General features: G+C 38.9%; 2 protein-coding genes across 4 annotated transcripts in view; one reads left to right on the forward strand and one right to left on the reverse strand.

The window, feature by feature from the left end:
* Positions 1–1,300: 1,300 nt before the first annotated feature.
* Positions 1,301–19,812, reverse strand: ano6 (anoctamin 6). 3 transcript variants are annotated; one of them, XM_034673072.1, is made up of 21 exons: positions 19,770–19,797; positions 19,150–19,514; positions 13,796–13,866; positions 13,234–13,362; positions 11,115–11,180; positions 10,740–11,027; positions 10,526–10,639; positions 10,274–10,389; positions 10,013–10,147; positions 9,781–9,886; positions 8,269–8,329; positions 7,942–8,087; positions 7,680–7,757; positions 7,295–7,523; positions 7,035–7,204; positions 6,859–6,956; positions 6,558–6,688; positions 4,486–4,691; positions 4,138–4,334; positions 3,941–4,046; positions 1,301–3,836 (listed from the first exon to the last, which is right to left on the reverse strand). In XM_034673072.1, the coding sequence occupies exons 2-21, from the start codon at positions 19,241–19,243 to the stop codon at positions 3,612–3,614; spliced, it is 2,766 nt and encodes a 921-aa protein (XP_034528963.1). In that variant the 5' UTR covers positions 19,244–19,514; positions 19,770–19,797; the 3' UTR covers positions 1,301–3,611. The 3 variants fall into 3 exon arrangements, with proteins under 3 accessions (XP_034528963.1, XP_034528964.1, XP_034528962.1); XM_034673073.1 differs by lacking the exon at positions 19,150–19,514 and having other exon boundaries at positions 19,770–19,812; XM_034673071.1 differs by lacking the exon at positions 19,770–19,797 and having other exon boundaries at positions 19,150–19,587.
* Positions 19,713–20,440, forward strand: part of LOC117804740 (high affinity choline transporter 1-like) — a 47,445-nt gene continuing 46,717 nt past the window's right edge. Inside the window, exon 1 of the mRNA XM_034673078.1 lies at positions 19,713–19,873. The gene's annotated coding sequence lies outside the window, so the exon portion shown is untranslated. The remainder of the gene's footprint in view (positions 19,874–20,440) is intronic.

The following is a 20,440-nucleotide window of genomic DNA, read 5'->3' on the forward strand; positions in this document are numbered from 1 at the left end:
TACCATGGAATAAATATCACCTCTCTCTCTTACTCCCCTCTATCTGTCTTTCCAGACCCAACTCAGTCGAGGCATGATGGCTGTCTAACATGAATCTGGTTCTGCCTGAGGTTTCTGCCTGTTAAAAGGAAGTTTTTCCTCACCACTGTAACTAGCTAAATACTGCGATGTGCAATGCTCATGGTGGATTAAGGTGGGGTCAGACTGAGTCTTACCCTGTCTTGAAGTTGGGTCTCTGTTCATAATTTGACATAGTGTGGTCTAGACCTCCTATGTTTGTAAAAGCGTCCTGAGATAACGTTTGTTGTGATTTGGCGCTATACAAATAAAGATTGATTGATTGGTTGATTGATTGATTTAATAAAAACAGCAACTAAATTACTCCAAGCACAGACAACTTAGTTTGAAATGTTCATCTGGAATTAAACAAATGTTACGTATCTCAACACGCTTTCTCAGGTTGGACAGTGAATGTTTGTATGTTTGGGCAGAGTGGGAAACAGGGAGAACATTTCAAATGATAGGCTACGTATCATTCTTAATTTCAAAAACTTCTAACACAGGCTGAAGATATAACCATGGGTGCTCAGGTAGAGAATTATAGCCATCATTACCACCTCTAAATAAACTGCTGTGTGTTTGCTCCATGTTCAACCGTGGCGATGCACGATATACAGGTATGACTAAACCACTGAGACAAACAGAACTACACAAACACATGTTACTGTCTTGAGGATCAGATTTCAGAGAAGAGAAGGAAATTCATGAGCTGACTTCAAATTTAAAGTAGTGAGTAACTAGAGCATTGATAGAAATGTAGTGGAGTCAAAAGTACAATAATTGTCTTCTGAATGTAGTGGAGTAAAAGTAATAAGTACCCCCCAAAAATAATACTCAAGTAAAGTACAGATACTCAAAAAATTTACTTAAGTACAGTACTCAAGTACATTTACTCTGTTACTGTCCACCACTGATTTTATATTCACAACCACTGGCCGGACCCTCATCAACATTTTAAAGTCCTATAGCAAGAACTGTAAACATAAGACACAGAAAGACGGGTTTAAAATAAAAGAAAAAACATTAGGAACTGTTTGTTTGATAAATTCCATGTGGACCATGAGTACTTCACCTCATTTGATTGTTTTCAATGTATTCATTATTTATGTATGTATGTATTCTGAGTAGATATAATGTGTCCCACAACATTCAGCATGCCTTCTCCAGTACTTGTTTCCCCCCTATATTCTATATTCATTTCGTTAGTAGCATGTACATTAAAACTCAGGGAAGTGCATAGATGAGATCCACATTTATTCTTTGCCAAAAAGCAAATTAATCGATGCACAGCTCTAAAGAAAGATCATTTGTAAAACTCAAAAGAACACTTCGGATGAGACATATCCCACATAGCTATCATTTACTAGAAGTACTAGAGTAAAAACAATTTAATTAACACCTCAATTGTAAAAATTATAAGGAGAAAAAAATACTCTGATGACTGGCTGGTTGGGAGACAAAGATATAAGCTCTTCACTGACTCTTCACTGTTAGGTCAGGAGTTCTCAAGGAAAGACACTTGTTGATAAACTCTATAAAGGAATCTGAAAAGATGAAGGTCTACTTGTTGATCTTATGAAAAAACCAGTTCAGCTGGTTGGGTTTTTTCCTCCAGGTTCCTTTAAGTCACCTTTCAGTGTCCTCATTAACTTTATAGACTATGATTGTATTCATAACAAGGTCTCATGCAGGAGGGTGAACAGCATTTCTACTGTTTAACAACCTAACACTTCAATGCAACCCAAAACAACGAGCCTCGCAGTGATGCTACCTTTGATATATTTTGCTAAACATTTTTTTACTTCTTTATTTTTATGCTATGTTGTCTTTTTAGGTGCTGTTTTTAAAAAAGTAACATAGTTAAACAGCTTATGTTATAGCTGCTGTTGCTTGATCTTGCTCACCCCAAGTTGTTTAAATCCTCATCTTCCTGGGGTGATGTATGATTGTTCATAAAATGTCAGTACACTGTGAATTAACAGCAGATCTCTGGCTAATACAAGAGGTGAATAGTATGAAAGTAAAAAAAGTTAGGGAGGTTAAGCAAAGTAAAGAATACAATGGTAGAAATATATATATTTTTATCTATAGGAGACTACAAAACACTGAAGAAAAACAATTTCAATAAATTTTATGAATAAAAAAACACAAAACAGATACGAATTGTCAGATATTTCCGGTATATGACAGTGTTACATGGGGGTTGTGGTACCATTGTTCAATCACAAAGTTAGTTAATAAAACAGCAGAGGTACTGATCTAACATTTCAGCATCACCACAGAGGGCATTCAAATCACTGTATTGTGTTACCTGTAACATGCAGTCATTGTCTCGTGCAGTGGTTATAGAGTTGTCTATGTCAGTACATGCTTAAGGAACAGACAAAGATACAATACTCACTTCACAGGGATACATTTAAAGCATTTTTTAAGCTCTATAAAAAATAATGGCTACACAGAACTACAAAGTTAAAGGAGAATAACATTTCAAATTATTCATTAAGTTTGTAAACTTGTAAACATCAGCTCCAACTTGTTGTAGTTCCTGTCCTTTCTAACTCCTGGCATTTCCTCTCTTGTGTAACATTAGATAGATCACAACAACAACACGTTAGTAACGGAGATGGAAGAAACCAATCGATTGCAATCAGCATATTATCATCGCATTGGATAGTGCTGCACTTTTGTATGTGATAATACTGATTCTTCATAACAGCTTTCACTTAAGGCAATCACTGTGAGGTGGGTGGCACTCATTGGCCACTGGCATGTAGCTCCTTGGAGAGGATGAGACTGTGCAGCACTGATATAAACAAGCTAAAATGTTATGGAGTCAGATAACAGGAAGAGTGTTTGGCTACATATATTGTGTTAGAAAAAGTAAAGAGGGAAAATATCCCAACGCAAAGTCTGGACATCTTCCCTTTTTCTGTTGCAGTCAACCATACACATACTGTACATTTGAAGCAGTCCATCTGATCCATCTCTGTGACAAAAAAAAGTATATTTCCATCATGAATTGTGGTTCAGCACCTGCAAAGAAGTGTCCATTCTGGGTTTGGATGGCTTTGATTTCTTGTTTTTGATGTGTTCTCCAGCAAACAGTCTGTGTCCTTTCCTGTGTGGCATTGATTTGAAATCCCTGCTTCTGTTTTTCTCTAATACTGAAACCAGACTTCAAAAGAAGGAAGACAGTCACAAATAGCTTCAATAGAGAAATAGAAACGTTAAGTGGTGATATAGACAGATAAACTGTTCTTTTTCCTTTTATATGCATTGACCTTGAAGAGTCCAGAGACAACAGTGGTTTCTCCCTGTGAGAAACTTCAGGCGCCTTTCTTTGCTAGACAATGTCTAAACACAAGTCCAGACCTTGTTTCAGGTCATAGTCATTGGCTCTCAAGGTGTTGGTCAGTACTAAAAGGATGTGGGTGGATGCTGCCAAACACAAGGTAGTCATGTATTTGCAGTGTCACAGATGACTTCCTCCTTCTTTGTGGTAGATTTGTAAAAAGGTCCCATCTCTCTTCCCCTGTGCTTATCGTCTACTGTCAGAAATCCAAAGAGAGCTCCATCTCCTCCTTTGGCTCTGTTACCACTGTGTCATTCAAAATCTCATCTATGGCTGGTTTCAGACGCTTGGTCACCAGCTTCAAGTTGGTCTCGTGAAGGATCACCTGGGTCAAGTATTTCTCTCGTTTGATCTGCTCTTTGACAGCGTACGGGACGTCTGGGATCACGTAGGACAGGATGAACTTTGTAAGGTAAACAATGTGCTGTGAGGAGAGGAAGACAACTCCATTAGTATGTTTTATTAATTTAAACATTTCCCTTTTTTAAATTTGGTGTATAGAAGATTTCTGCTTGTGTTTGTACTCACCTCTACAACAATTATAAAAGCCATTTTGGCAGCGACCACATGCCAGTAGTAGACAGTGAACTCATACTCCCTGGTATGCCCGGGAGGATACCGAAAATCTCGATACCTAGAAGGGAAAAGTTTGTAAATGAAGTCTCTCTAAAATCAAATTACTAGAAACTTAAATGTAGCACAGACAGTGGGGTCGGTCCTTGTACCTGCATGTGGTGATATTGTAAGGCGTACTCATGGGCCTGCTATAGTTGGAGAAATCTTTGATGTTGAATATAGACAGCGAGGTGTTGATGTAGCCCTCCATGGTGTTATTCCCATAATCTCCGTATGGATACACAGAGAAAGACCAGTAGTAGACCAAACGTGGAATCATGTCGGACGTAAAGGCAATGATCGTGGCCTGTTGAGACACCAGAATGACAAGCAAATATAATGAAAGCAGAAAACACACAGTGTTTGTTCTATTGTTACTGATGTGTTCAAAGACAATTTTAAAGGACTTTATTAAGGTGAAATTTAAATTGTTTACATTGGTTAAGAAAGTGACTCACATTTGTGGCAACAGCCAGTATAGCCACGCCTTGGAGGATGGGCTGCCAGGCCCCGATATCCTGAGCTTTCTCAGGCATGATGCGACGAAACTGAGTTGTGATTTTCCAAGCATCGACCCGAATCTCAAACAAGTTGTTGACCAGAGCCAGGACCGGAGCCAGAGGGAAGGAGGCCACAAACAGCGTGACAAAGCCAAACTGGATGACTGTGAAAGAAAACATACATGGATGAAACAACAGACGGGCAGTGTCAAAGACGGACCAGGAGTTAATTGAGCTAGGTACAAATTGTCTTATAGCTTACTTACCATCTAGTATCACAATAGCAACAGATTATGTTAACTTCTAAAATAACTGGTTTGAGAAGTAAAAGAACAATTTACCCATAAAACACAAATACCTGCGTTGAAGACTTTTGTGTAGTGCAGAGTAAATGGAAAATAGCTAGCCTAGCATACACACTTGAAGCCATAGCTAGTTCTGTCCCCCTCTGGGTCAGTGAAACCTTAAAAAAAATCCATCTTTGCTCCATTTTTGTTTGTGCATTTTCTGCTTGAAACATGCAACATTGGTTTTCTTTAGCTGGGCATACACATTAACTTTGTACAGCCAGCTAGCTAGCTCTCTACTACAGCTACCTGTCTTCATATTAGCTTGTCTCCTGGCTATAGCTTGGAAGTAATGCAGACAGGGAGAGGTGTCCTAATCTTATAATTGGTAAGAAAACATAGAGGTGTCCGTCTAAACATTGTGAAACCTTTTCTTAAACACCATAATTTTACAGCAGTAGAATATGTCAGAGTAATGCCAGGTAAGCCGTTCCAACCTGGTCAGCTTAGCCGAGCTTACAGACTTGAAACTAGCTAGCTGTCTACTACTTTGGCTCTGTTCTTAAAGCTTAAAGCTTAAAATTCAAAGCGCAACAAAAAGCATATTACATATTTTTAGTTTGATCAAAAGACAACAAGTCGGTTGAAGGAGGGTAAAAGGTGGTGTTTTCTGTGTTTTAACTCTCTCTATGCTAACAATTGATTCCTAAATTAGCTTCTTATCTAAAACAACAAATTGATGTTTTTCATTTAGGTTGAATTAAGTTTCTTGTTGGCAATTTTATTAACTTTGCACAGCTAGCTAGCTTGCGAGCTGATACTCTGTTATCTGTCTTCAAATAAGGTAAGCTAATCACCGGCTAGCTGTAACTCAACACTAACGCTGCCAGAGATAGTGGTTGATTGGGATATGTCAAAGTAATGCTAGGTTAGACTTTTCAACCAGTTAACACTCAATTACTCAGTAACTCAGAAGTAGTAAGGCGTTTGTCGACCGCAGGAACTTTACCCCTGAACTAGGGACTTTACCCCTGAACTACGTGCGTTTCGACGGAGGAACCAGGGTCTAAATTTAGTTCAGGGGTAGATAATCTCCCCTCTGAAAAGCCCCTGCTTGGGGGGGTAGTACTTTTCAAAGGTCCTGGGACTTTCGGTTGAACGTAACGGTGTTTGTGGAGTTTACACAGTTGTTGAAACACAGAGGGAGTTCCTGGGAATGCATACTAGTTTAGTTTTTTATTAAGATTTCAAAATATCATTTAATATATATTTTTTCTCCATACGTCACTGGCCTGATTTGCACAATCTACCCGGGACTTCAGCTCGTGGTCGAAACGCAGACAACAATGGGGGCACAGGAACCTTTTAGTTCTGGGGAAAGTAGTTCTGGGGGCTAAAAGACCCCAGAACTCTTGGTCGAAATGAACCTCTACTGAGTAATTTGTTAGCACGCTCGCTCTGGAGGCTGATTCAGTTAGCAATGATGCAGTTAGCTCTCACATTTAGCCATAAACATTTAGTAAGATCTCACCAATGCTGAATGTCATAACTGGTGTGTGTGTGTGTGTGTGTGTGTGTGTGTGTTTGTGTGTGGCGTAACCTGTTTTTTTTCAGAAGGGATACCTAAGTCTACACACAGAAAACCCTTGCTGTGTAATTATGGCAAGCTTGAATGTTATTGCAGCTTGTGAGACCAGTTCCAGGTGTGCAGTTAGTGACTGGAGAACAGTTTTTTCCTCGTACCCATCTCAAGATATTCATAGAAGAGTCCCAGTTTAGAAATGGCTTGGAGCCGGTAGTCTTGCTCCCAGCGAGGAATCACCTTCTCCGGGTCCACACGGGTGCAATAGCGGGAAATTAAATTCTTTAACCACCTGAGGAGGGGACGAAAGAGGTGACTTAGCTTGACAAATGGAGAGCTGTCAGAGTGTTTAAGTGCAAGTTCACTGCAGTCATGCTGCATTTATGTCCTGCTGTGTTGTTTCATCGTGTAGCCTTATTTTTTTATTTGACCAAGAATGTGCCCTAGATTCTGACTTCTTACGGTAGCAAGACCTCTTGGATGTTGTTCCAGATAGCTTTTCCACCCATAATGATTGAGAGCTGTGTGGTCAACTCAATCAGACAACCACCAGGATCACACTGTAGAAAAACAAGACAAAACATGAGTGAAGAATAAGAAGGAAATGAATCAGACGCAACAAAAGGGACCATTTGTACCTCCTCGTTCCGGTATTTTCCCAGGAGATAAACAGGCTGTCCGGGATAACCAACCACCTTCCCTTTGGCGAAGGCGATGTAGAAACAGGAGGAGTAGTAGTTGACAAACTGAAACAGGAACATCTTCAGAGTCAAGCTGTTTTCATAGTCTGTCTTGGTCCGAGGAAGCTCTGTTGTCATGCATAAGAAAACATTTTTGATTAAAACACATGCAAGAAAATTTGAGCATAAATCTATGTAAGAAGCAAAATTCAACGCACCAAAGTCAGTGATCCAGATGGCAACCCGCTCATACAGAATGTTCAGGATCATGATCACGACAAAGCTGATGAGGGAGGCTGTGACAGCCGTGGCCATCTGAGGCGTCACATACTCCTTTAAGGGTTCAAGCTCCTTCAGGTCCTGAGCTCTGAGTTTGGCGGAGAAGGCAAAAAACGCAGCCAGGCGGTAGACAATGATGGCCACAATGGACGCCAGGATCAACAGAATCTAAAGGACAAATTCCATTCAAAAAGTTCTCCCGACAAGCATCATGTTTTCACAGACATTGATTTGGAAATTGTTGGTGAATTACAGGCTGATGAAACAGTGTAAGAAAGACATATACATGTGTATTTGATGAAGACAGGAATTAATTTACATTACCCAGAACAAGACTGTGCTGATTCCTATTGACACTCGAACACATCGTCCACAGGCTGTGTACGGCACTTTTTCTTTGACCTATATCACAAACAAAACAATCAAATACTGGACTTATATTAGCACAGAGTGAAGAGAAACGTTATCTAAACAGCATCTTGAAAACAAATCCAACATAATCTGATTCAAGTTGAAGTTTAAAATGAATCCCAAGGTCAGAGGAAACCAGTTTTGTGAGTATGAAATGTCTGTGTGCATGATTTACCCCGGTGACAGGGTTTTTCCTCTCGTAGATACACTTGGCTTCATATTCTGGACGAGGTGGCTCTTCCTGCTCCAGGAACTCCACAGTGTCCCACTCGTACTCCAGCTCCGCCTGGTAGCGTTTCCAGAACTCCAGAAACAAAGTGACTGCAGCCAGGAGACAAACAAGAGCAGGATATAAACAATCATTGGCAAACATGAGAAAGAGGGAAATGAAACCAAGGAACCTTCTGTCATCATCGATGAACATAAATGTACTTTAAATGGTGACAAAAATGTTGGTCATTCTTTAAATAATGCTGAAGATGACAATAAAACAACGACTTACCCCAGATGGACATGAAAACTGCAAAAACCAGCGTTCCAAAGTTATCAAAGATACAAAGTTTCTGAAAGATGGAGAAAAAAAGAGACACAGAGGTTCACATTTTAACAGTTGCATCCTGTTTTTGTTTGAGTCAGTTCAAAGCACAACTGTGACTGCACCACAGGGGATAATAACAGGTTCACACGCTTAAGTATAGAATTTGAGCAAATGCTTAGAGTGCTGTGAAGTGTGCATTGTCTCTAACAGTACATTAGGAATCCACCGCTGTGTAAAACTAGATGCTTACATACTGACTGTATATTAGAGCAGGATAAAGTCTGTTTAGATATCTGCCAGCTAACTCCAGCCACTGGTCATATCAGACCAAATCAGGCAGCATTCACAAACCCCCGAGGAATACTTAAAAAAGCACAGACGGTTTCTTTTGGAGTAAGCTCAACTATTCATGGGATTCTATTCTATTCTATTAATAAATACTGTCTTAAAGATTTAGAGCTGCAGTGGTTTCTATACCTGTTTTCTGGATTTGTAAATAAATAATGGATACAAAGTGTTTTAATCTCAAATTAAATACCTACACATAAATATGTTTTAAGTCTTTAAATTATTCAAGATTACATTAGCTAAATATAAAGTAAGCCTGTGCTCAAAGTATGTTTAGGTGCATTTAGACCAAGAGTTCCAGGGTCTTTTAGCCCCCAGAACTACTTTCCCAGGAACTAAAAGGTTCCTGTGCCCCCATTGTTGTCTGCGTTTCAACTGCGGGCTGAAGTCCTGGGTAGATTGTGCAAATCAGGCCAGTTACATATGGAGAAAAAAAATTATATTAAATTATATTTTGAAATCTTAATAAAAAACTAAACTAGTATGCATTTGGCTCAAAACCAAACTCTCTCGCCTGGTGCAGACTGCCATGAAGGTCATAGGGAAGACTGGCAACCCTTCCCTACAGGCCATTTATGAGCAGTGTGTTCTTGGGCAGGCTCAGAGAATACTTGTAGACCCGTTGCACATCCTTTACTCTGAGTATGAACTTTTACCATCTGGAAGAAGGTACAGAGTCCCCAAGTGTAAATTGAATCGTTTTAAAAACTCCTTTGTGCCAATCTCTATCAGAATTTTAAATAGTAAATATTCTGTTACAGTTGGGACAGTGTTATGGTGCTCTCTCTTTAAGACTATGCTGTGTGTTGTATGAATGTGTATTATTTATTGTATTTTTTTCTTATTTATTTATGTGTTCTTGTGTCATTGTGGTGATTTTTGAAGGAGCAGGTAACATGTGCAGCACTGATGTCAAAGACAAATTTCCCTATGGGGACAATAAAGGACATCGTATCGCATTCCCAGGAACTCCCTCTGTAGTTCCAGGGTAAAGTTCCTGTGGTCGAAAAACGCTTTTTGCTTCTCTTTAGGCGACGATGTATTTTTGTCAGTTGCATATTGAGCAGCATTAGAAGGAGGAGAATGTGAAAAGCATATTAGAAACACAATAGACAAAATAAAAGTCACCTTCGAAGCTTCACAAGTGCTGTTCAACCTCCAGTATTTGCACTCCCTGTCGCACTGTGGACACATCACAATTCTTCCTCCGATTTCAGGGTCACACACCTCTTTGCTGCAATATTTCAAACACAGATTATCAGATAAGGAAATCTTTCACCAGATTAACCGTAACAGATGAGGATTTATGGTGATTGTTGAACATAACGTCATACAGAAGAGTTTTTTAATGGTAGTGTACCTCCATGTACTGGTTTCTTGAGTCCTGTATCCGTAAATAAAACAACACAGTCCCACCACAGCAGCCAGAGCGAGCATGACCGTGTAGAAACCCAACCAGGCAAAGTAAATGCCGATCTTCTCCCCGTAATACTTCCTGTGGAAACAAACCATTGTTTAACTGCGCACACGAAAAACACATCTGCAAGGTCAAACACATTAAGACTCATTCTTATACTTTTAGGTGTGTTTCTGTGAAGTAAACATAAAAGATTGCGTTCACCTGATGAGGTCCAGAGGTTGCATTTTGTAAAAGCTTTTGGGATGAGCCCATTCTTCATAGAGCAGATACCTCTCGTTGGGACAGCCCTCTTCTTTGGACTTGACGTTGAACCTGCACTGAAGTAGCAAACAGGAAAATAGTACCAAGAAGGGACTCTTTTGTCTTTTCATTAAGTTTTTCCACTTTGAGCACAAATTAATATTAAATATGACTTTAACAAATCAGACAAAGACAGAAAGGTACTTCACTTACGTCATGGAGAGGATAGGCAGCTTTGTACACTCCACCATCCAGCAGTTTGGTGATGCCGAACTTCTTGATGGTCCCTCTGATTTCATAGGGGGCCCGACTCAGGATGTAATACGCCTGAAGGAAGAAACAAGTTCTTAAAAATTCTATCTATTTACTTTATATTTGACCATCAAACCATAAAAGTTTAAGACAGAAAATAAAGAAAACAACGTGCCATCCTGCTCCTCATGGAGGGAGTAAAGAAGATGTCTCTGTCCTTCACGTAGAAATACTCCAGCCGATCTTTCTCAAAGGGGGCGGTGAAGAACTCGGTCTCTTGGGAGATCAGGTTCTCATTGGGGTAGAAGTGTTTGGTGATGAAGGAGAAGTAGCGCCACGGGGAGGGCCGGGAGGAGAGGTCATTGGGCTGGATGGGAAGCTTGATGTGCAGGACCTCAGCGTAGGTGCAGAGGACATCCCACGGCATGTGGACTTTGACAAACGTGAGTTTCTCATCGATTACCTGCAGAATATGATAAGAATATATATCTTAAAATGAGCCAAAGAGTACAAAACGTAATGAAGAAGATGTCCGGGGTGTTAGACTTACTGATTTTGTCGACTCCAGCTCCACCCCCATCTTCATCAGGCTGGCTTCAAAATACTCTCTCCGTCTCTACAGAGAAGAACACAAGAGGGTGACACTTTAACTTGGACTTTATTTGAACACATAAAGGCTTTAAGTCTAACTCAACTCTACTTTATCACTTTAAAAACCTGTATTTGATAAATTTGTTGATATTGTTGCTTTCAGAAGATCTGTCATTGTTTGTATTTAAAGCACAGTGCACGGTTGGCAGCTTCTTTGCTTTGACACGAGTCATTTCCATAACATAGACTATATTTACACTGCACATAGTGGCAAATAATGACGACACGGCATGCAAGTCAAAGCAGGTTTTTGTTGGCTGTGTGCCATCATATATGGCAGTAAACTGAGCCCTGGGTACACTTCAAGACATTCAATCCTTCTGAATTGAATCAAATACCTGAATATATGGACCGTACTGTGTTACTTTCACTCTTAAGAGACTGACAACAGAGCGAAAGTTGATCAGAGTTTGTTTTAATCGAACTTTCGTTATGACAGAAAGTAAATACTGCAAACATGTCATGATGTGGGCAAACAATAAGTAGCAGGATGTTAAAGGGAATTTAGCCATTTCAAGATGAAATGCCAACACACTCAGAAGGAAACCACGTCCCTCCAGCAGTCACAGTCAGATAAAAGTCTTGCAACTGAAGGGAGTGACTGGTAGAGACTGTTACACCTCAAATCCCAAACAGGATTTAGTTTTCTTTGGTGTTATGATAAAAGAGGAGTTGCACCAGTCCTCCATGGATCAGTGTGATAAAGCTCATGAGCTCTGATATGAAACAGCTCTACCAGCCTGCTGTTTGAGGAACTGTCTAAAACTGGCTGATCAGCTTCCACACATGTGCCTCTATGTGTTACCATGCAGCATGAATAACTGCTTTGCCTACGGGCATTAAACTAATTGACTTCCGCAGAAATACAACAGGGTTAGGATCAACATTTCACAGGTCTCCCTTTGAGGTAATGATTGCAACACAGCTGTCTCTACTGTCTGTGGATGTAGTGATCACTGTTACACAACTCTTACTGTGAACCTATTGAGAAAGAGGCTGGCAGCCTCAAGACAGCACCTGCTTATGTCAGCTCATGTCTTGTTTATGTCATGCACACAGGTTGAACATTTGAATATCTGGCGTGCAAAATGTAGTTGGCACGTTAAATATCCGGCTGAACATTAAATATCCGACTGCTATCACAAACCCGGAACAACTGTTTGCTCTTAGATTTTCAATCCCACACAAATGCGACCTTCTTCTTTGTTTGGTGAAGACTTCCGGACCGAAATGAAATCTTTAAGGAAAGTGTATGTGTCACTGTGACCTGATTCATTTCAGTGAGAATAGAGGGATGCAAAACCTCCTCTCAGGGGTCTCCTGCCAGCAGCTGTTCCGAACAATCCTTCATTCAAAATGTGATGAAAAAACATGAAGTACAGTACAAAGGAACTATTAATACAATGTATGCTCAGCTGTCCCTTTCCTGGGTAATTAAAGAATTCTTTTAAGAGTCAAACAATGAGGTAAAACTGTAAATAAAAACTCCCTTAATAAACAGGCAAAGTCAATATGGTGGGTGGTGTAATAAAACTTTATAAGCATATCTAATTTAACCTTACTCATAAGAAGAAGCGCTCTTTGCTTCCAGTTTCATGAAGATGTACTAAATGTGTTTGTACACTGAAAAAAATGTTGTGTTGAATCTACTAAATTTTATTATGTCAAGTTGTTGCATTAAATGCATTTCTCTAAATCCAGATATATTTATTAGGTTAATTGTACTTAACTTAATAAATATATCTGGATTTAAAAATACTTGTAAATTATTGTAAAATATTGTCAGTTTAGCATTATTATATTTTATTTTCTACAGTATCCAACTTTAAAAAATCTGAACTTAAGATTCACCATTCGTCAACACAGTCAAATTGCTCGTTACTGTAATTAGTTCCTCTTTCTTTTTCAAACTCCCTGTATTACCTGTTCTCTACACTTTCTAATAAAAGCACATAAAGGCAGAAAAATACAAATATGAATGTAATCAAAAAGCTAAACCAAATTTATAAAGTACCAACCTTGCACCTCTGAAACTTGTGCCTCTTCTCAAAATCCTTCTTGTCCTCATCCTCATAGACCAGGATGAAGTCGATCCTCCTGATGCCATCGTTGAAGAACAAGGAGTCGGGTTTGTTGTTAAACTCTGCCTGAGGGCAAAAATAAAGCTCATCAGGTAACTCGGCAGCCTGATACTCGTACTCCTCTTCCTCCATGATGTCGTACATGATGAACACAGAGGCGAGAGACCAGGCAGCTGTGTGTACGTGTAGGTGGGTGTGTGTGTGTGTGTGTGTGTGTGGGCAGTCTGTGTGTTGAAACTTCTAAATAGTACCGACCTTGACGAGCCTATTCAACATGTGATGCAGGCACATGCAGGAGAAGTGGGAAGAGTCAATAAACATTATGACACCCGCCCCTCATGTCTGTCTCTCTTTCTTTCCACTGAATCAGACTTGTGACACCACTGGGATTTACTAAAGCTCTTGCAACCATATGTGAGTACTCAAAATTATTCTGGATGTATGATTTCTTTTAGTATGTGCTTCTGTGACTGACATCATGGAAATTGTGTTTACTCACCAGTTGTGCTTTGGCAACTTCTGCTCCTTCTTTAATACTGTGATAAGTTGGTAAAAACTCCTCAGGGTACACTGTGAAACAAACAAAAGCATTGAAAGTAATATAGACACCAGAAAACAGAAAGCTGAAACAAAAACTGGTCACTATTTGTTCAGGTATGCAAAAAGAAACCGTGCACCAATAATTTGAAACTTTTTAAAATCTTACTTTGTATGTGACTCTATTCAGTCTTTTGCCCAACTGTGAAATATCATTACGCTGACATATAAAGGTGGTGTTTAAACATAAGCTTAGCAGAAAGTTGATAAACTGGTAGTTCTCATCATGTCCTAGTATGCACATATGAAGAACATACACCAAGTATGACCTTTCAAAGCTTTTGCAAGTGCAAAATTACCAGAACACTGTATAATATCAAATAATTTTAAATGGTTTTAAACTATAAGTTACTGCTTAAATGACAAACTGAGGTCAGCCAATGTCTATTTGTTAGCAGTGTACGCAGTGAAGCCACCTGTTAACTGTTTAGTCACCTGAGGCTATGAATTTCCAAAAGGTGGCTATGAAGATACAGCGCTAGATTAAAAAAAGCATTGTAGAGGAATAGTGTTGTGCAGTATGTTGTTAATTTGAATTACAAAGTAACTAGGGAAAAAATATTTTGAGGATAAAAGGTGAAATTTGAAATAGATAAAACATACGTTTCTAGTTTTGTGTAACTTCGAGCCACTCTTGTTAAAAGTAATACCATAGTTAGCTAAAACTCATATGCTAAATTAGGATTTTTTGAGAGGTTCATTATTTTGTGGTTCTACTCTGAACGTTTGTTTTAGTTGGCATTTTCTTAGAGTTCAGCTGAAACAGTGACTGTCACAGCAGAGCAACCAGGTCAAACTTTTGCACAAAATATCTTTTAACCCTCCTGTTACAGTTTTGCTCATAAGTTTACATACCCTGGCAGAATTTATGGTTTCTTGGGTAGTTTATGTTGTCTTTATGATATAAAAGGAATAAACACAGTTGTTTGATAAAAAAATTGCTTCACCCAACCCCTAACCATGAGTAAAAAAAAGGTTTTCTCTTACCATTCATATTCTCTGAAAAATGTCCAAAAAAAATCACAAATTCTGCCAGGGTATGTTAACTAATGAGCACAACTGTATGTCCGTTTCTATGGAACAGCAATAATGTTTCTGGGTCAGTTTGACCCGGGGCATATTCAATTATCCAAAAGTGTTAGAACCATAGACTGTAAAAAATATGGACGTAGTATCCGTGACGTCACCCATCTGTTTCTGAAGAGCTGTTTTGAGACCAATCGGCTGCGGCAGCCATATTGCTTCTGTCGAGCCAGTGTGACATAAAGAGGCGGGCTTTGAGCCTCCTAGCCAACAGCTGCAGTGTTCCCACAGGCAGCTGTGCCTCTGATTGGAGGACTAGTAATCTCAATATCTTCGAAATTGCCGAATTACAAAAAAATTCACCCCCCTCACAGTGAGAGGACATCGAGAAATTAGCTATTCAGACTATACTCATCTTTTGTACCAGGCTGTAAACATGTTTATTAATGCTGCAAAGATCGTCTTTTCCCCATTCATGTGTATGTGACTTCCGGTACTTCCGGAGCCAGCCTCAAGCGGATCCTCGATGAACTGCAGCTTTTAACACTTCCACATTGACTCATATTTTTAGACCGGTGGTTGCCGCTTGGTTAGAACCCCAAAAAATCCCAACTCCAGTAACTCCATTACTAACCATTTAAATCAAGATTTAGTCCATTGGTGTTCTTTAATTCTCACAGATCATGGTTCAATGAGGATAACTCACTCATTTTTCATTAAAATTCATGTTAAAACATTTTTTTATGTACATTGGAAAGACCTAAATATAAATACAATAGTTTTACATGACATAGATTTTTGTTTATTTTATTTAACATTTTGATTTTATATTTTTTTATGAAGAGATGTTGATAAATTAACACAACACCTCTTCTGTCACATGCTGCCCAGATTTTTATGCTACCTTTAGCTGGTTTGGAGGGCATATATTGGCTAAAGTAGACTTTTAAAAGGGTCAATTTGACCCACAACATAACAGGAGGGTTAAAGCCCAAAAAGTTCTGATTTGACCAAACTAATATGTAACAAAAGCTTAGCTTTTCAAGCTTTAAGTGACACAGCAAGTATGTTGCATTTTTGTAAAGAATAAAGAAAAGCAGGGGATACATTTTTAAAATAGTTCAGATTAGTTTTTCCAAAAACAGCCGAATCCCATCACTGTTACCTTTTACCAGGTAGCATTGCTAACCTTCATTTTTAGTAATTATTTGCTACCTTTATTAAGCTAGCATAATTTAGCTAGCTATTGGTTAGCAATGTTGCCCAAAGATCTAACACTTCAACCTCATTTTTTAATGTATGCTACATGAATGTGTATGAACAAAAACTCACAAAGCCAATGACATTCTCATTAGCTGTAAGTGTTAGCATGCTAACACATGAAACTTAGATGGGGAATATTTTTTTAAACTTTCCTGCTAAAATGTAATACCTAGCATGCTGGTGTTAGCAGTACCTCAAGTTGCTGCTATGCTTGTTTAGAAGCAGGGGTTCCCAAAATTTTCAGCGACCCCCAAAATATAAGTGCCAAAGACTCGCGACCCCCACTGTCCCTCAAAGTGATTTAATGTGGCTTCATTTAGCTGGTCTGCAGAAAATTAGCCTACCTATGTGAGCATGTGTCTGTGTTTTCTGTGCTGTTATAAAATTAACCTGCTGCTACTGATACTTTTGATAATTAACTGTTCACTAACCCTAAACTTAGGAGTCATCTTGCAAAAAGAAAGTCAGAAAAATCATTACATTTTCTATTTTCAAGGTTTCATTTCAAGTTTAGCTATATTTGTTTTACTATAATGGGTAAAATGTACAATTTTTTAGATAAATGAAAGAAAAAAAACATTCTGGAAAACATCTCACGACCCCCCATTTGTGTCTCGCGACCCCCCAGGGGGTCCCGACCCACACTTTGGGAACCCCTGGTTTAGGGCTGCTGTCATGGCTTCTGACCGTGTTTTCTTTTTTTGTATGTACTATTGAATGAACTGCTGACATATGCTTGCACTGCCTCACAGTTTTTGACTTGCACCTTGCATTATCCACTGCTACCTGAGAGGTGCTCAATGAAGCAGAAACAGCACACTTGTTACTTATTTCCATAACAGTCTGAGAGCTCGATGCCTTCACACCCCAGTTACAAGCTTGTCCTGTCAAACCCCATGCTGTTTTTTTTTCTTCTTTCCCTCATTCCACAATAATATACTACTCCCTGGAAAAAGAAAAGAAATACGTCACCACAGTGGCCTTTCAAAGTATGCACTGTGGGGTTTCCCCATCTGTGCATGCAGATCCACCACTCTTATTTAATGTGGAAATTTCTGTCTTTCTAACCAAAGGCAGATGTTATTTTCCCAAACACTGACCTTAGTAACACACTGGGAAACTTCAATGTGGGAACACTCTTTATATAATCAAATAATGCTTTCCTTTTGTAGAGTCATCTAGCCTGACCGTCTGAATCCAAAGCTTGATACTAGAGAGGCTGTTAGCATTCAGACATAAATGCCAGTAAACCAGTAACAAATGAGTCGCTAATCCTTAATGACTGTGCCTGCAGGCTATTGTTTTTTTCATACTGGCTTACTCATAACTTACTGTAATGTAAAAGCCAGGCTTTTTAATCTCTGACCCCTCTCGTTTGAGAAAACCATGGTAGAAAGAAAGCTCACCATAAGACTAACTATTGTAACAAATTTCATTTTAACACCATGAAATCACTTTGGTCCATTAAGCAACCTAAAAGTGCAAAAGCTACTGAGTCATTGAACCCAATAGAGATACTATTACAAAACCTATTTAACCTTCAGTGAGTCAGTGTGTATGATTCTTTTGAAAAGCATGCTGAGCCTAGATGCCCACAAGCTGTCTGCATTAAAAATCTTCTTTCTTGCCACAACCCACCCACCCAACTTCCTCTCTAGAGAACATCCTCCTTAACAACACACACAACAACAATAAAAGCAAACCAAACAAACGGAAAAACAACTCATAGCAGAAACAGCTGTGGTGAACAGGTTTTACACTAAAAATGAACAACTATCTTTTTTGCTCTAATCTTGATGCACAGCAGTCATGTCGGTGTATGTCATAAAATAAGTTATTTCGTGAGAATAGTGTGATATTTAAAAGCTTCACCTAAGTTAGATCGGAGTCCGTCTGTTTTTCTGAAAGCATGGCCGTCACTGCAAAGAGTTTAGATTAATAATTCATAATGAATCATTACAAAGAGTGCACTTTGGCATGCCCTGTTCTGTTATAGTGTGAAATGTATTGGCCACTTATATCAGTCAAGATCCATACATGATGATGATGTACATGTATAAAGTATTTAAGTTTTCCCAAAGGAAAAAGTGTCTATTATTGAGCTGTAATTAAAAAGTAATAATGCTACAACAGGCAACAAAGTCTTCTGGACAAGCTCACAATGATGTAAGTTAAGAGCTGTACATACACAGCAACATACTCTACAATAGGCTTCTATGAATGCATTGTGAAGTTAACTCCAGGTTTCAGTTTGAAGCTTCAGGAATGTAAGAAATGCAAAACAATAATACAGTGTGGAAGGATGCAATCAGCACAAGTCTCTAGTGTTGAAGCATTTTAAGGAGGCACACCAGACTTATATGCAATCAAAGGGGCTGTGAACTAGTGTTTGGAGTTTTTCTTTTTAAACTAATGACATATTTTTGTACATCTGTTTATGAGGTATAGTGATGTGAGCTTGTTCCTTCTGGAATAAGTGTGTGCCACACCCCCATTGGAGTTCTGATGTATTGCAACCAATGCCATGTGCATGATCTAATGTTAAGCAAACCCTTGGTTATTTGATTGTCATTTGTGGTTATTATTTTATCATTGTGCATGTTAGTGCTATAAAAATGGACTTCAGGTTTCATAACCACAGAAATAGGAAAGCTTTGACCACATCTTGTAAACTAGCTTGTATAAATGAAAGTAGGCCTACCCAGCTTTTGTTTTTCATCTCAAACTTGGTTAACATCTTATAAGTGCCTTCAAAAGTTGCAAAGTAAAACAATGCACCCATGAAGGCATCACTGTCACAAAGTACTGACTGATTTAATGACTTGCAGCTTCATTTTTAACAAATAGCCGAATTGATTTATTTCAAACACAGATTACAGATAAGGAGTCCGAGATAGTCAAATAAAGTCTAGACAGCAGCCATGAACCCACACCTCAACATCAAACAATGGTAGAGACAGCTCTTCTTACCCACTTCCCCCTCTATCATGCCCATTTCAATTTCAGCCTCCATCTCATCTGTCTCAGTCATGGAGTCCATCTCAAAGATGTCGTTTGTGCTCATAGTCCTTATCGAAAGGATCCACTCACACAACCGAGGGTGACAAAAGTGAAAAGATCCTGCAGGCTGCTGTTCACTGCAGCGGCTCCAAAGCACAGTCACGTCCTCCGCGCATTCTTACTTTATTTCTCAACATCGGTTCAGACGCAAAAAAAAACTTTTGTTCAAGTTGTGACTTGAGAGAAATCAAAAGGGTGGGGTTGAAGGAGGAGGCTGCATGTTGTTCAGCCACATTTGACAGATCATGGTACGCCCACACTGCACATTCTTCATGCTGCAAGCGTGAACACATGTGGCATTCAAGACTGTGCATGGCATTAAAGGGAATAAAATAAAGGCTTTGTGTATGATTTCAACAACCCTGACGTATTCATTTATTTTATCTTATTTCAGAAGTTTGGTATGAACGTCATTGCGTCATTGTATTGACGTAACGTCAGCTTTTTTTTTTTAATGCAAAATTGACCGATAATGAACCGTTACTTGACATCTTCATTTTCTCTCCGCTGTCTGCTCTCTGCATACTTACCTGTGGATTTTATAATTATGTCCAACATGTCAACAAACTTCTGCGACCTATCACTGCAGAAATGAAGAGCACAACCATCACATCTGACTGCATGTAAAGGAAAAGTAGGTTTGAACCCTAAGAGCTGCACCCTAACTCAAACACTCGATAATGCCGAACAACAAAGATATCTGTATGATAACAAAGTTTCTTATTATTAGTAAAAAGAAAGTTTTAAAAGTTACTTGTTCACCATTTAGCCTTATAAATGATTCATAGAGATGTGACGTTCGCGAACGAGTCGGTATTTTGAACGGCTCTTTTAAGTGAACGATGAGAACCGATTCGCAGTTGCGAGTCGTTCATTTGGGAGCCGTTTTTATATGCAGATTGAGATTGCCCCAGATTGAGTCTTTTGTTCACACTTATTGTCTACACTTTTTTATATTGTTTACATTGTTCTGATGTGGATTCGAGTCAAGAAGCTGAGCTCCTGTTTGTAAAGTAGTTCAGGTGAAGAAACACCAGGTGGGGTCATACAATTTTGCATTCACATTTTTATAATGTCCTAATTTTTATTCTAGTTTTATTTAATATTTTTTAAATACATATATACGTATTCTTATTTAATATATATATATTTTTTTCTGTATCGATAAAATGTTCTTGTGTAGAAATGTTACAGTGAAGTT

This window comes from Notolabrus celidotus, chromosome 21 (assembly GCF_009762535.1).
Source record: "Notolabrus celidotus isolate fNotCel1 chromosome 21, fNotCel1.pri, whole genome shotgun sequence".
Classification (NCBI taxonomy): Eukaryota; Metazoa; Chordata; class Actinopteri; order Labriformes; family Labridae; genus Notolabrus; species Notolabrus celidotus.